We start from the raw sequence: 16,593 nt of genomic DNA, 5'->3' as shown, positions 1-16,593 counted from the left end.
AAGTAGAATTAGTAAATTATTAGGACTAGGGCTCTTTATTTATAAAAGGATGTAATTCTCTTATCAATTAATAGAGAATATTGTTTTAATTGTGTTTTTACATAATTCTTTGTGTGTTGAGTACTCGATATCGCCCCTTCTCTCGTTTTCGTTTGAGTTTGAGTGAGCACATAGGGAACTAGGTTCCTAACAAAAAACCGATCAAGAATGATTCTTTTGATTGAAATCATCTAAACAAATCGTTATCTCAAGTTTTTAGACGACCTTTCCATTTATTTTAGTTGAAAAAACTAGAAAATTGGAAATGGGTAAGTCTCACTAGTGTCAAGTTCACCGCTTTTTATTTAAAAAACGGTGAACTCGACACTAAACAATGGTGCGTTCAACAGTAAAAATTGTGAACTCAGCCTTAAATAAAAAAACACCGAGTTCAACACTAAATAAAAAAGCGGTGAACTCGACAGTAAATAAAAAAGCAGTGAGTTCGCCAATAATGAGGGACCATTAAGAAAAAAAAAGTTTACTAAATGTCCTATCAAGCAACAGAGCAAAACTTGGGGACTATCTAGAAAAAAATCCCTCCGTCTGGGTCCTTTAAGTAATTTTTCGATTTTTATTTACCCATAAATTTTCCTAACTTAAGAAAAATCTAATGCTGCAAATTTGCTTTCAGTCATCTGCAATCTCTTTCGTAAATATTATTTACTTAAATTATCAACCTTAGGTATTGAATCAATTTTTGTTTTGGATCCAACCCAAAACCTCATGTTAGTGGCACAAAACATTATTCATCTTTATGTGTATCACAACACCATAAATATAAGGATTTCAATTACAAATGGATAAAAATGAATATTACAACTGATGACTACAATGTGAATCTCATTTGGATAGAGAAGATCTAACATTATATGGAGAGAGAAATTTAATCTATTTATATGACATCTCATTTGGTAAAAGAAATGAAATATACCACCTACAACCAAGCTAGGTGGCCTCTGCAAGAGAAGAAAAATGAATAGGGTCAGGATCGGGGGATAGATATGTATTGGCTGATTCTATTGAAAACTGGCTGGTCATCCAGTTTTGCACCCAAAATCAATAATAAAGTTTTTCAGGAGATGGTAGACTAGATCAGTCAATTACAATAAAAAGATGAGTAAGGCTAGCCTTAACAAACTTAGTAAGATTTGAAATCTTAAGGATCATTGGGCTCAACTTGTGGCACTCAAAAACATTATCCGATGCCATAGGGATGTAGAGAACAAAATTCTATGAACTTGGAAAAAAAAAATTTTAAAGAACGTTACTTTCACCATTAATTTTAATTTTAAATTTGGGAGTTCGGTGGAAGTTCAGTAATCGTCCATTTTCAAAACCTTGGATTAGGGCTTTAAAATAAGTTGGGTTCAAGCTGATATGAGTGTGTCCATATTCATATCCGAATTTTTTATACAAATTCATATCCAGATCCAAATCCAACTCGGATCATACTAGCTAGGACCATATACTAACCATTTTACTTTCATTAAAACCATATCCGGATATTGATTCAGGTTGGTCTGGTCAGATAATGTCGAACCATTTAAGATTATTTCAAATGAAATTTGCTAATATGTGACTCAATAATGACTAAGACTCAAAACCTTTGCATGTTGAAGAGAGGCCTTGACCACTACACCTAATCATTGTTGGCTAATGAAAGATGACTTAAAAAAATTTTAATAATATAACTTGCAAAGTAATATATCATTCGAATCTTGACGGATATAGGGATGGAACCGTATCCGACTTGGATCAAAGGACATCAACTCATATCCAAACAATATTTTAATTCGAATATACTTGATGAAACCAAACCCGCTAAATTCGGATTCGGATCACTCAGATTTCGGATCAATCTGTACCATTTTAAGCCCTACCTTGGAACAAGCCCAAAAAATATTATTTTTTTGGATCTATGTTTTTCAATAAAAATTTAGTTTGTTGTGGTGTTAATTGCCAATTTGGTAATCCATTTGAGCTCAATGACTCTTAGTAAGATTTCAAAATGTGTTTTTTTCTAACCAACTAGAATTGTTCAAGCCAGATTAATTACCATAGCACTGCGAATGAGTAGAAAGAGATTTTATAATAGCAATATATATAAATAAAAAAGAGAGCTGCTATTGGCACCCCAAATTTTACTTATTACACTCCAATTTCTTAAATTATTTATCACTCCAATTAAAGATTAAAACACACGCTTCAAAGGTTACAAAGGTTTGACTCAAATTATTATCTCAACATTATAACACTCATTCAAACAATTTTAGTAGTTGTTTACCGTTATGATCTGGCTCATGTAAAATCTTAAATCTAGCAAGAAAATGAGAGATTCTATTGGCACTCCAACTTTCACTTATTCTCAACCATTCACTTATTTTCTTTATTTTTTATTGGGGTGTAATAAGTAAAAGTTGGGGTGCCAATTGCAGCTCTCTAAAAAATCAGGACGAATTATAAAAAAAAAAAAAGGATATAAAAGCAACCAAAAAACAATGAAGAATTAAATTGCATTTTCTATTACCTTCACAGTTGTAAGGAAAAACTCTCTGGGTGCTAGTTGCAGAAAACGAACTCCCTGCGTTCTAACAGGAGCTTCAAGGATCATTATCAATTCTTTAGAAAATGCAAAGCATCCTAAGATGATCAAATATGCTCATTTCTTTGTCCTCTGGGAGGAGCTCTTTACAAAGATAGAGAAAATTATAAAGGGAACTATCTCCACTATCTTGGTAGGCATTTTCTATTGTTTCATTAATTGAGTTATCTGCCAAATATAGAAGTGTCATTAAGAAAAATATAGTTTAGAAGTTGGGATAAAACCAAATTTAATATTACGTATCTAAGAAAACTGCTCTCCAATAATGAAGAAAGTTGAGCCATTACAAAGAAGAAAACTACTAACAAGTCATTGAGGAACAGAGGTAAAATAGGTAACAACATACCAGTAGTGTGAGCAGAATCTAAGAGTCCGTGTGGATACAGGAGCTAGAAATACTTAAAACATAAGTATTTCCCCAAGTATTTTTTAAAGTACTATCTGGAGTAAGTGGATAACTGTTGTGTGTTTGGATGTAGGTTCTGAGAAGTACTATCAGAAGTACTTTTGATAAAGTTTTGTGTTTGGAAACTATTCTGGATTCTATTAAACTGATCAAAATGCCCTTATGAGTATTAATTACTATTTTTAACATTATGACTCAACAAAGTATGCTCCAAAAGAAATAAAAGTTATTATTTTTATCCATAAAAACTTATATAAACACCCAATAATTATAAATAAATGGAAGATATTGTAAGCAAATATAGACAATTACTAAAAATATGAAGAAGTTTTTACCACATCAACGGATAGTAAATTTGTGTGTAATTGTTCCCATCAATCTTGCAAAAGAAACTTTCAACCATGGTTGAAATCCTCATGGATAAATCATCAAGTGAATAATTATAAATAAATAAAAGATATTGTAAGCAAATATATACAACTACTAAAAATATGAAGAAGCTTTTGCCACATCAATGGATAGTAAATTTGTGTGTAATTGTTCACATCAATCTTGCAAAAGAAACTTTCAACCATGGTTGGAATTCTCATGGATAAATCATCGAGTGAATAATTAGGGGAGTTAGAAATCTAAATTCAAATGCTATACTAAAAAGCTACCACCACATCAATGGATAGTAATAAAATATTATTTAATTGCATTGTTTGAGGGTATGCTTGTAATTTTTAAAATTTATGGGGGCATACTTGTCCCAAATGCTACACCAAAAGGCTACCACCACATAAATAGATAGTAATATAATATTCTTCCAATTGCATTTTTTAGGGTAGGCTTATAATTTTCAAAATTTATGAAGGTCATACTCGTCTCAATCCTATCATTTTAACGGTGTTTTGTGGCTCTGCACAAGAGTAGTTTAGAGAAGTAGCACCATCGGGACTCCGTGAAAAATCACTAAAATGACTCTAAAGTAAAATAGTTTTTTCTAGGAGTTATTTATCCAAACACCTTTAAAATGCTTTTGAATCCCCACAAAAGTCAGAAGCACCTAGAAAAATCAATTCACACACGCCCTAAGTGACTGCAGTGATAACAATGCACATAAAAATATGAGAGAACCATACCGTCAATGTATCTAGAACACGTTGATTTAATATAATGGACCCACATCAGGGAACTATTATCAAAATCTGAATGGCTTCTAAGAGAAAATGCTGCTGAGGTATAATCCCTTAAAAATCACAAATGAAGGACAACCCAAAAGAAGCATGTTAGTGTTTATCTTCACTTGTGAAAACTGTTTCAACGTCCTCTTTATAATGATGACATGTAACCCTCTTGTTTTGTCTCTCTTTTTTCTTCTCGGTTTTTTATTTTTATTTTTTTAATTTGTATGCCTTTTATTTTGTCTCTAGGTGTGTAACCTCAACCTCCTCTTGTTCTCCTTTTGCTTGGTTAACGAATCTAAAACTAGGCCTTATTTTTAATCTCAATGGAACTTGATTGCACAAACCAAAGATTTGTCAAATGATCAATTGCATCAATATCTCATGCTGCTAAATCATACTATTGTTGTTTGTTGTTTTTCATGAAAGAAGCTCAATCAAAGTCCATATGCCTAGTTTAACAAGGGCATTGAACTTTCTAAGAATTTTCCACGTCAAATATGCCGATAACAATTTCAAATAAATCTTAATTTATTCAAATGTTTTGTTTTCAACTATTTTTTATAAATTGGTTATATAATCTTTATTGTATAATAACTTATTTAAATACTTTTTTGATGTTTTGTACTTAAATTTACTAAAGTACTTTGAAAATACATTTCCCTGGAAATAAAGTGTCAGAGGAGTGAACAAAAGAGTTAAAATTGAGATTACGGTACCCAATGGCATCAGTTCTTTCCCATTTTGATCCTTCTATTACATTCCTTCAGATAGCTCAACAAATAGTGCAAGGAGTGATGCTCCACAAAATCCTCTTTGCATTGCTTAAAGAGAAGCAGTTAGATCTGAAACAAAGTTCTAGTCTAAATCATCTACACTAAGAAAATTGCAGCATTCTTTAAATGGATATCTAGTGATGGTGGGGACAAGAGACAAAATTGTTGCAAGATGGGAGGTCATTGAGAGGGTGCATTTACTCATTCCATTATTCTTCATAGGTCCTCTAGTGATGGGGTGGATGGGATGGATCGGTTCGGTACCCAATCAGTACCACTTCAATACCGATCCAAAAATTTGTAAACATGTATCCGATCAGATTAATGAATATGTGAACCAAATCCGATCTATTTCATTTCATCATTAATTCGAAACAGATCCAAACAAATGCCTTATTTTAAAATTATCAATATTCAAAAAATATTAAATAATATTAAATTTTAAAAAATCTATTTTCCAACTACAAACATAGAATAAAACCAAAAGACTAAAACATTTTTTTTTCATAGCAGATTCCGAATCTGATCCAAAATTGTTTTTGATCTAAGATTTCAATCCAAATTCGAGCCAAAAATCCAAAATTTTCATAATATTTTATATCATTATTTATTGCAATGGATTAAACCTTCAAATTTGATTGTTTAGATTTGAAATTAAGAAACATGCAATAGTTGTCCCATTTTTTTAATTTTTTAATAATAATTAAATATTATATTATTTATTTAAAATATCATGCATATGAGTCTTGCACTTCACACTTTGAAGCTTACGCCTCGAGGCACCAGCTAGTCGAGTACCCTGCCTCAAGTTTCAACGTCTAGAAAACATTGGGCAAGCAACCCTCTAAGTTCATGGTGTAGATCATAGTTAAAATAAAATTCAGAAAACATTTTTTTTTGTTTGGCTAGATCCAAGACTTTGGTAAATGTCGACAATCAAATTTCTAAAAGTTTAAAATTAAAATCCAACTGGGATACAAAACGGCTCCCCATAGAAAAGGTGCAGTTTTGTATTCCGAAGAGAGGACTTCTACGGTTTCTGATCCTATCACGTCAGGGTGTTGATTGAGTATGCCATGTGCCTAAGTCAGAATACCACGACTCTTGTTTCTATTGTTTATTTGTCACTCTCCACTTCAGCCGGTTGCACTACTGGTTGCACTACTGGGTGCATTACTGGGTGCACCACTAGTTGCTTTACTTCCTCATCGTTTACTGCATCCTGGTAAGGAAACCTAGTTGCTACAAAGGTATAGGCACTTAAAATCACAAAGCACACTATAGATAATAGATGAAAATATCTGTCCATATGAAACTTGGCCTTGGCATCATCTGGGTCATCCACCTCATTTGGGATCCATGGACTACCTGCCCACTCACTTAGCGCTTTTGTTATCAAAACAAGAAATATAGAAAAAATCGTTCCCCCTCCAATCATAGCTTCAGTGAATGCATAAGCATACCTCTTCATCGAATACGGGAGTTGATGGTAAAAGAAATCTTGGACACCATCATGAATTAATCCATCCATAGCTCCAAACAAGAGGAATTGTGGAGTTAACCAAAAGACACTTATTTTCGTGGGCAGATGATTCCGCCTTTCAGTTTCTACCCAAGCAGCAATTGTGCAACAAAATGTAGAGAAGATCAATCCAACAGCAATTTTAATTGAAGGCGCATACTTCCTTGCTGACCCAGATAGTGCGTTCGATATTAAAAACTTATATAGTCTTTTAGTTACTACACTCGATATCGTTGCTATACCGACAAAGATGTTAAGAGTTTGTGTTATTCCACCAAGACTTTCTTTCATGTTGTTTCCTTGATCGAGGAAGAAGGTATTTCCAACAGATTTCACCATACCATACGCGAGGAAGGTCATGCACATCGGAGTCATTTGTAACAAACGTTTAACTTCCTCTACTTCTGTTACCATGCAAAGCCTACATTATTTCTTTCTTCTTTTATTTCCATCGGATTATGAGATGAGACGTTAGTATCATCTAATACTTTTTATTTTTTTCAATAATATTCTTAATTATTTTACTTTTAGTGTAAAATATAAGGGCATTATGGTCCTTTGAATATTAAATATTTGTCTTTGTTGAAAAAGGAAATAGTATATAAGTCATTATCTAGTACAGTGATTCCAATCCTATACATAGGAACGATGTCCATGTGGCACACTTTGAATGTTAGAATAAAAACATTGGGATGCACGAACGGCTTAGTGAAGAGCCCAAGCTGACTTAAACTCAACTAAAGAGTGCTACATCATTCCTATTTTATAGGAACGGGAAACCCTATTGGATCTTGAGGCATAACATTTTTGTAGAACAATTCACAATATTTATTACATTAAAAGCATTTTACACTAATGGCCAAAATGTCCTTGAAAGATAAAGAACTGGAGATTGCTAACGTCCCAAAATGCCCTTGAAAGATTCTAATGTCCCAATGACACATTGGACATTCATTTATAAGAGAGATAGAGTGGCACATGGGATGTTAATATCATGTATATATAAAATCGTGATAATGTGACTACGCCACGTGGGATACTCATTCAACTCTCTTGATGTGATAAGTCGAAATCGTAGATCTGTACGTCTCAAGATACAAAACTGCATTTCCCCATAAAAATGTGTATCCTGAGGGAATCTGTACCTCTACCCTAAGGGCACCCATTAAAGTGCATTAAATACAACCGTGGGATTTGACATTTGTACCGAAATTGCCCACAAAAAAGTTTTCTTTTATTAAAATTACCAAAAGATGCTTATTATCAAGGGGAATTTAATGCACCGTTTACGTGTACCATAAGGGCACTCGTTAACAAGACCCTTTATAATTTTAAAAAATTAACTATCATAGTTTTGAGAATCATGCATTTGCAGGTCAAATAATCAGAAAGGTTAAATTTATTGTGAGAAATTTATTTGGCATAAAATTTTGTCGTCATAATCCTTTATTCTCCCTTCTCATTGTGGTAGTAAAGATATCCATTGCTTGATTGGGACATTAGCATCATCCAATATTTTTATTTTTCAATAATGTTCTTAATTGTTTTATCTTTTAATGAAAAAGACCAAGTATTTTGTCCTTTTTAAAATTAAATACTTGTCTTCACCGAAAAAGAAAAAGATTTTGTTAACATGTGCCCTAAGGGTACATGTTATGAAACATAAAACACCCTGGAAATAAGCATTTCTAGGTGTTTTTGGTAGGAAAATTTTCTTTATCATTCTTAATGTGTTCACATAACCCAAAAGAAAATGAGTCGTGTTGGATTGACATCAATTCACACTTTGCTGGCATGGAGGTGCACACACAACCATAGATGTTTTTCACTCGTATCTCAATGAAAAACATCTATGGTTCCATACACACTTCCACGACAACAAAGTGTAAATTGAGGTCACTCTATCATTATTCAAAGAAAATTGTCTATAAAAGTGTTTACAACAATTATTATATTAAAAGCATTTAATATCAAAGGACCGAGATGCCCTTGAAAGATAGAAATTTTGGAGTGTGATGATTGTCCCACATCGCCTGGGTATCAAGACCTTGGGCTATATATATACCTAGGGCAATCCTCACCTTACAAGCCGATTTTGTTAGGATGAGTTAGGCCCATGGGCTTCTACATGGTATCAGAGCGGATAACTACAGGGATGTAGGAGACACATACACATAAGGGGGAATGTGAGCGATAGTCCCACATCGCCTGGGTGTCAAGACCTTGGGCTATATGTAAACCTAAGGCAATCCTCACCTTACGAGTCAGTTTTGTGAGGATGAGTTAAGTCCATGGGCTTCTAGACTGGAGAATGTTAACGTCCTAACGATACATTGGACGATAACATTATATATGAGAGAGAGGGAGAGAGAGAGAGGGAGTTACTTGTATTGATCAGTATGAGGTAAAATGTGCCCACCATCGTTTTGCTTCTCGTAGGGAACATTATTATGATCTTGAACTTGACGAATACGACACTTCAAAATCAAAGCAACTAATACACGAAGCACATGTTTGAGTCGGCTCACATTATTCAGTGCGTCCTTTTACGAAGTCTTCTCTATGGTAATAGAAGACAAACACAATGATGGGTATGATAAGTAATGAACCAATTCCAAACAATAATCGCCAACTTGGTATGAAAATAATTGCTGCTGTAGTGACGATGTCCCAATTGAACACAAACCCGTTTATCGAGAAATTTTTTATGGACTTCTCACATCTTTTTCCATACCACAATGCTTTGACTGACGTTGTTAAACTAGATCTCCCAACAACCACGAGTGCAAATGCCAAGTAACATAGTAAAGACCCTAGTGCATTTAAGCATTTGTGGTCATTGTCATTTCCATGTCCTTGACATGTGGAGAACACGGCAGCCTTGAACAAAGTGGTCACACTCGTTATAAGGCCCAATCCCTGCAAAAGATGCCCATGTTTAATTTTACCTATAAATATATATTTTGGGGATAAGCTGGACATAAACTCACGACCTCAAAGTTGTTTTCAAATGTGTCAAATCAACTGAACTATGAGTTTAAGCCCATTTTATAACTATTAGCTTATGACCATAGCACTAATGTATATGACTGCCACGTCACTGATTTTAGAGGTGTAGCCAAAACTCGAGACCAGGTTGTAAAGAGCAAATTCTTTTGTCTTTGTATAAAAAGTGTGATTTGAAACAAGTACTGCTTGTTCGCAATGTTCAAGAATATGCCTTTTGGGGTTCGGAAGTGCTTCCAAAAATTATAAAGCTTATTTGGTGAAAAAGTCTTTTGCATGCATTTTGATAATTGAATTAAAAGTTATGGGCATTTTGGTCATTAATTTTAAATTCTAGAAACATTTTGAACGCCATTAAGCAAAATATTATAGACATTTTAGCCCAAATAATCATTTTTATGCTTTGTCCGAATTCAAGCAAAAGTCAAAACCCAAAAGTAAGTGTACACTTATTTGAGAATTAGGAAGCTAAATGCTAACCAACAGATTCTTTCTACCGAAAGTGCTTTGAAGATAAAATCGACCAGACTGTACAAAATGTTAGTTGAGGTAGTGTCCATGAAAACAGTTGGGAGCATCCCTAATCTCAACCCGAGTTTGATATTTTAAAATCGGGTTGAACTCGAGTTAGGTAGTTTTGAGCAATTTGGTCGAGTTGGGCGGGCTGGGCTCGTTGAATAACCATTATTTCAATTTTATTAGTAAATAAATTTTTATATTATAAAAAAAAATTAAAAAAAAAAAAAATTAAAACTAAATCACTAGTAAATAAAATCGCATATAACCTTCAAGTCCATCATTGAGAGAATATTTAGACAAATCATACTTTAAAGTCCACATCAATAGTATTCAATTGTCCACAAGCCATAAAAATAATATGGAATAAAAATTTTAAATAAAAATTCTATAACTAATATAAAAAGATTTATCTAATAGTATTTAACTTCGAGTTTGGATTGAGTTGGGTTGCCCAAACCATCAACCCAAATTAAGGTCGAGTTCAGATATTCTAATCCAGGCTCAACTCATCTTCTACATAACTCAGCCTAGGCTCGCTCATCAATTGAGTAGAACCTGGGTTGAGTTAGGGTCAGCTCGCCCAAGTTGCAATCCTACCTAAGGTATATTTTTATTGTTCTTTGGTGAAAGGGTATATATGTAATTGCGAGTTTTCTCTTTATAGTGGAATTGGTGTGATTCATAAACGTACCTCAATCTTGAGATAATCGCATAAAAATCTATGTTTCTATAGGTGATTGCATCTTATTTCTTTTTTTTTTTTCCTCAATTGTTTATGTTCAGCTTAACAACTGGTATCAAAACCTTTAAGGTAGAACGGGTGCAATTTACAAACAAGGAAAAGTGAAAATCGAAAAGTTCAATGGTTCGAACTTTGGATTTTGGAAGAGGCAAATCGAAGATACCTTCTACCAAAAAGATTTTTATCTTTCTTTCGGAGGAAAATTGAATAAGCCAACGAATATGATAGATGACGACTGAGATATTTTTGATAAGAAAGCCTTGGGTACGATTAGACTATCTATAATTTCATCTGCGATGTTTAATATCTCTAAGGGAAGACGACATTAGATCTGATAGCTATTTTGTAAAGATGTACGAGAAACCTTCACCCTCAAATAAGGTATTCTTAATGAAAAGACTCTTCAATATGAAGATGGCTAACGTTGATAATGAGGCTAAGCTTCTGAACAAGTTCAACACATTCATGAGTCAATTAGAATCTGTTGGCATTAGTTTTGAAGATTAAATTAGGGCTTAAGTGATTTTATCTATATTGTCACATAGTTGGCATAGTCTGGTGATGGCCGTGAAATTATTTTCTAGTTTTGGTATGTTGAAATACGATGATGTTATTAGTGTACTCCAAAGTGAAGGAACATGTAGAAAAACTTCAGGAGTACAGAGACATCGTGGAATGCTTTAAATGTGAAAAAAGATGCAAAATGACAAAAAGATGGAACAAAAATTGTGGACGTTCAAAATCAAGGAAAAATAAGTTGAGACCTCCCGTAAGGAAAATGAGATAGTTGTTGGAACTATGGCAAAAAGGGACACTTAAAAAGGAATTGTAAAGTTACAAAGAAATCTGTTGAGAAAAATAATTAGAGAATTAAAGACTCGGTACACCTCTCTAATGATATTGATCATGATGCTTTGATTTCGTCTATTGCTGCACGTAATGACTCGTGGGTTGTAGATTTTAGTGCATCATTCCATGTTATTTGTCGTAGACAAATCTTATAAAATTATGTGTAGAGTAATTTTGAAAAGGTCTACTTTGGGGATGACTTTTACAAGATTATTGGAAAGATGTATAAATTAGCATATCAGACCATATATCTCTACAATTGAAAGTGTGAGGCATGTTTAACAATTAAAAATAGTTTTTTTTTTCTTGGTAGGTAGCTTGCAGATTTAGGAACATTTACCACATTCTAGGGTGATTCATGGAAGATGACAAGATGGGTTTTGATGGTAGCTCATCGTAAGAAAGAAAATACATTTTACGTTATATTTGATACCAATAATTCAATTATAGTGGCAACCGCAGGGGTGGATACAAATATATGGTATCGAACGGTTAGGCACATGAGCAAGAAGGGAATGAAGGTAATGCATTTAAAAGGTAAATTGTCTGAATTAAAATAGATTCATTTAGAATTTTGTGAAGATAGCAGAATTTTACAAATATCAAAAGGGCTCCAAAGCTTTAGAAATTGGATTTGGTTCACACAGATGTATACTAATTCTCAAACATGTGTTGTTCACTACCAAACACACGTTGGAAAAATCACCAAGGGTGGCCACTAAGGAGTGATTTGAACTCAAGATCTCCACTTCTTAATTAAGGTGTGGTCGTAGCCATCTCATGAACACAAATTTGTTATTTAGAATTTATGTGCTAAGCTGATAAACCAATTAATGGCAGGATGCCATGTGTATTAAATGAGAAAGAGAGTGAATTTGGGTTGCTAATGAGTCGAAAAATAACCGCTTACCCTACTCATCCAACTCAAATAAATTTGATATGGGCAAAGTTTTTCTACCCGATTAAGAATTTGGGTAATACTACTCAATATCCCTTTACCCAAAAAAAAAATTATAGGGTTGGCTACGAATATATGCTATATCCTATCTGATAACCCCTTAACCCGATGGCAAAATTGTTATTTTATATTTTATATAAAATATACTTAAATAATTAGGATTTTCTTCTCTACTCTCTACTCTCTAATCTCCCCCTTCTCATAGGATCTCTCTATTCATAAATAAATTCAACGAGGTGAGCTTGATTTTATGTTATATCTATTTGATTACATGATGTTGTAGAATTTTTTATTACATAATTTTTGTTATTAAAGTAAAAAAGATATAGTTGGGAGAAGGTAAAAATTTAAGTGACCCAAAATTCGGGTAAGAAATCGGGTGTGGTTATCCAAGTAAAATTTGAGTAAAAATTCGGATATGAGTATATTATAGTATGGATATATGTGCTGGGTATAGAGTCAGTAAAAGCCTTAACCTGCCGCTGCCAATCCTAGAGTGAATGGTTATTAGAGAGGAAATTTGGGAACATTTTAAGTATTTTATTTAGTATTTTTTTCAATATATATGGCATCATGCCATTGGTTCATCTGCTTAGCACATAAATTTCGAAATTTCTAATCTCTGTTTCAACCAACCCTTTATGGTTAACTTACAGATTTTCTATTAGGAAAATACTGGACTGACTTCGTTGGACACTGTTCATCACTATGTTGATGTGGCAATGACAAGATACCATAGATATCTTTCCTTGAGATACAAGTTAAAAATGAATGGTTCTCTATCCACTGCCACTTCAATGCAGTGTCCAACATAGGTAATGTAACACGACTCTTTCTATGCTAAGCTGATGAAATAATGGCATAATGCCACGCGATTAGCCAAAAATGGTTGAGATGACAAAAGAAATACCAAAGGAATAAACGTAAGTTTTTTCAAAATCATTTTATGGAAATCCATATAAAATATCCCTTTGTACCGTACAAAACACACCTGATTTTTTAGGAAAGATTTTATTGCCACACCAACGTTTGCTAATGCTACCCTAATTCTTATGTAAATCACCATAGAATTTACACACATATTGGGGTTGACTTAGCAAAAGTTGGTGTAGTAATAGAAACACTCTTTTCTAAGGGATTAGGGATGGCAAGTTTGCCCCGCCCCACGTCACCTTTGCCTCACCTTAAGGTAGGGTTTTTACACTTTTAAATGGTTTCGGGACACATTTGGTATTAAAAATGAAAAATTGATTCGGTTTTGGGTTGGTTTTGAAATTAAAAATGATTAACCAATATGGTTTCGGGGTGGGGACAGTTTTGATATACCCCACCCTCTTAACCCGCCCCAGCAATCCACTCCGACCCGCCCAACTTCCTAAATTACTTATCACACTCTAATGAAAGATTTAAACACAACATTAAAACATTAGAAAGTTTTGGCTTAAATTATCATCTCAATGTTTCAAAACATTATAACTCTCATTCAAAGAATTTCAGTAGTTATTTATAATTTTGATTAGGGTCATATTAAATCTTAAATAAAAAAAAGCTGAAATCTAAGGAAGAGAGAGAGAGAGCTTCTATTGGCACCTCAACTTTTACTTGTTGGCGAGGTGCTCCTTTGAAAAAGCGGGGCGAGGGTGGGTTCTAGAAAAACTATTAAGGGCAGGGATGGGTCAAAAAACATCATACTCGAATCAGAGAGGGTTTGAAATGAATAATGGTAATTGGGGCCGGGTTTAATTAAAACTGGCCCAAACCCTCCCCATTGCCATCCCTATAGGGGATAAATATAAGCCTTAACCAATTTATTTAAGTGGCATGCAGAATAAAACCTACCTAGTCGATCCATTAGATCAATAATTATAATAGAAGCCCCGACCTATCTTCTATTGGACCTAAAGATGGCCCATCTGTCCAACTGAGCAAATCAATATGTTTATAGGGCAAAGAACTTACAAGGAAATAGCAGATTGAGGAGAAGAATAGCATGCCATAATTGGTGAGGTAAACATCGACCAAGATGGCTCCAACGATTTGCCAAATGCCCGACATGGTATCAATCACATTCGTATAAGCTGCGGCCGAAATGGGCCTCATAAACAGGTAATTTGTGAAGAATGTCATCAAGTTGAATACCACGTCCTCCATATATTCAATTGCAATGATTGCAACTGTGATGAAAAAAAATAAAACTAGTTATTTCTATAGTTGCAGGTTTATCATTCTCAAACCAACTCAGCCTTTATCGTTAACCAAACTGTAACCAACTTCTTTTCCTTCCAAAAGACTATATTGGATTCATGGAATTTGTAATTTGTTAGGCAAGGCATTTATGCCTGGGGCCTCACATGCATTAAATAAATATAATTGTGATAATCTGACAACCTTACATGGCACACTCAATTGGCTCTCCTGACATGACAAGTTTTGGAATCGTAGATTTGTACGCCTCGGGATACAAAAGTATATCCTGAGTCATACATATCTACATTTCCCGAATTTGTCATGTCAAGAGAGTTGATTGAATGTGCCACATGGGGTAGTCAGATTATCACGACTCAGATAAATAAAACAACTAAAATTTTATTTATCGTAAAGAGGATGAGCTTCAAGAGAATGATATGGAGTTTTTGCAAAGTGGAACCATGAAGTACTAGACACGAGAAAGATCTTCCAAAGAACGGGGCTTTTTTTGAATAAGCCAATTCACTTGGGACCTTACAGATCCATTCTTTATCCTATTAAAAGATCAGCCCTTTGTCTCTACATTTTCACGTCAAGAATTCTTTACAGATCAAGAGAAAATGATATTAAAGAACTAAAAAATTCAGATAACCACACATTTAAAAAATTCAGATTCCAAATTTTTATTCATTTTAATAAATAATATCATTATTTTATATTTGAGCAAAACAAGAACTTCTTATATATTTAAATTGTTGACAAATTCTATAGTAAATGAATATTTTATATTTATTTAAAAATAAAAATACAATTGAATATTATTTTTCAATAATTTCCTCTGTATAATACTAATTGCTACAAAAAATATTTATTTATTTATTTATTTATCAGTTCAATTCTACTTAACGAATTTCTTTGCAAATATTACTATTTTATATTCGGATCCCCTTTCTAAGTGTTCCAATTATGTTGCATGCTGGCAATGACAAAGAAATAGAATGAAGGAGAAATTTATAAAGCTTTGACTAATTTGCTTAGAAAGTACAAAAATAAAGAAAGAAAGAAAGGAAAAGAATAAGAAGAGAGGAAGAAATATATTAATTTAGAAAAGTAAAAAAGATTAATGTAAGACATAATATATGTGTAACGGTATATGGTGAGAAAAAATAAAGTAGAAAAGGTCTAGTCTTGACTTTTTAAGGTGAAATTAGTTGAAGGACCTTGGCGGAGGGATTTATTTCTTAATAGTCCCTAAGTTTTGCGTGGTACCTTGATAGGACATTTAGTAAATTTTTATTGTCTTAATGACCTCTTATTATCGGCAAACTCAACACTAGTAAAAACCCACCCTAAGATTGAGGATAGACATGGGGTTTTTGAATCCTCTAACCTACCCAAATCCTTTCCCATTTACCCATCAATCTCTAACCAAGAAGAAGAAGAAGAGATCAAGGTGAGGCTTAGTTGTGATTTTTCCTATGTAATTCCTTTCTAAACTTCTCTCCTATATATTCCCCTCTTTACATTTAAGCAAGTTTTTTTTTTTTTTTTTTTTTTTTTTTTTTTATAGCAATGTAGATCTTAATTTATTTTAGTGGAGCTTGGAGGTAGAGAGTAAAACCTCTTAGAGGTAATCTTTTCATATAAATCATCAATAAACTCTCAAGAGCATTAGAATATTTGTTCTTTATTTTTCTTTCAAACTTTAAATTCTTAAATTAGTTGTTATTTACTTTCTTTGCAAGTTTAAATTCTTAAAATAAAGATTTTCATTTTATTTCATAATGACTTAAGAGCTAGAGAATAATCCCTTCTTGG

The 16,593-nt window shown here is 33.3% G+C and overlaps 1 protein-coding gene across 1 annotated transcript; it reads right to left on the bottom strand.

Moving 5' to 3' along the window:
* Positions 1 to 6,109: 6,109 nt before the first annotated feature.
* LOC147386229 (protein NRT1/ PTR FAMILY 5.6-like) lies at positions 6,110 to 6,889 on the bottom strand. Its single transcript, XM_086424524.1, has one exon. The coding sequence runs from the start codon at positions 6,887 to 6,889 to the stop codon at positions 6,110 to 6,112; it is 780 nt and encodes a 259-aa protein (XP_086280650.1).
* Positions 6,890 to 16,593: the final 9,704 nt, after the last annotated feature.

The sequence above is a fragment of the Akebia trifoliata genome, chromosome 14, assembly GCF_017979445.1.
Source record: "Akebia trifoliata isolate Shusen 1 chromosome 14, ASM1797944v1, whole genome shotgun sequence".
Classification (NCBI taxonomy): Eukaryota; Viridiplantae; Streptophyta; class Magnoliopsida; order Ranunculales; family Lardizabalaceae; genus Akebia; species Akebia trifoliata.
Note: the sequence above shows the minus strand (reverse complement) of the source record. Positions and strands in the feature narration are given on the sequence as shown.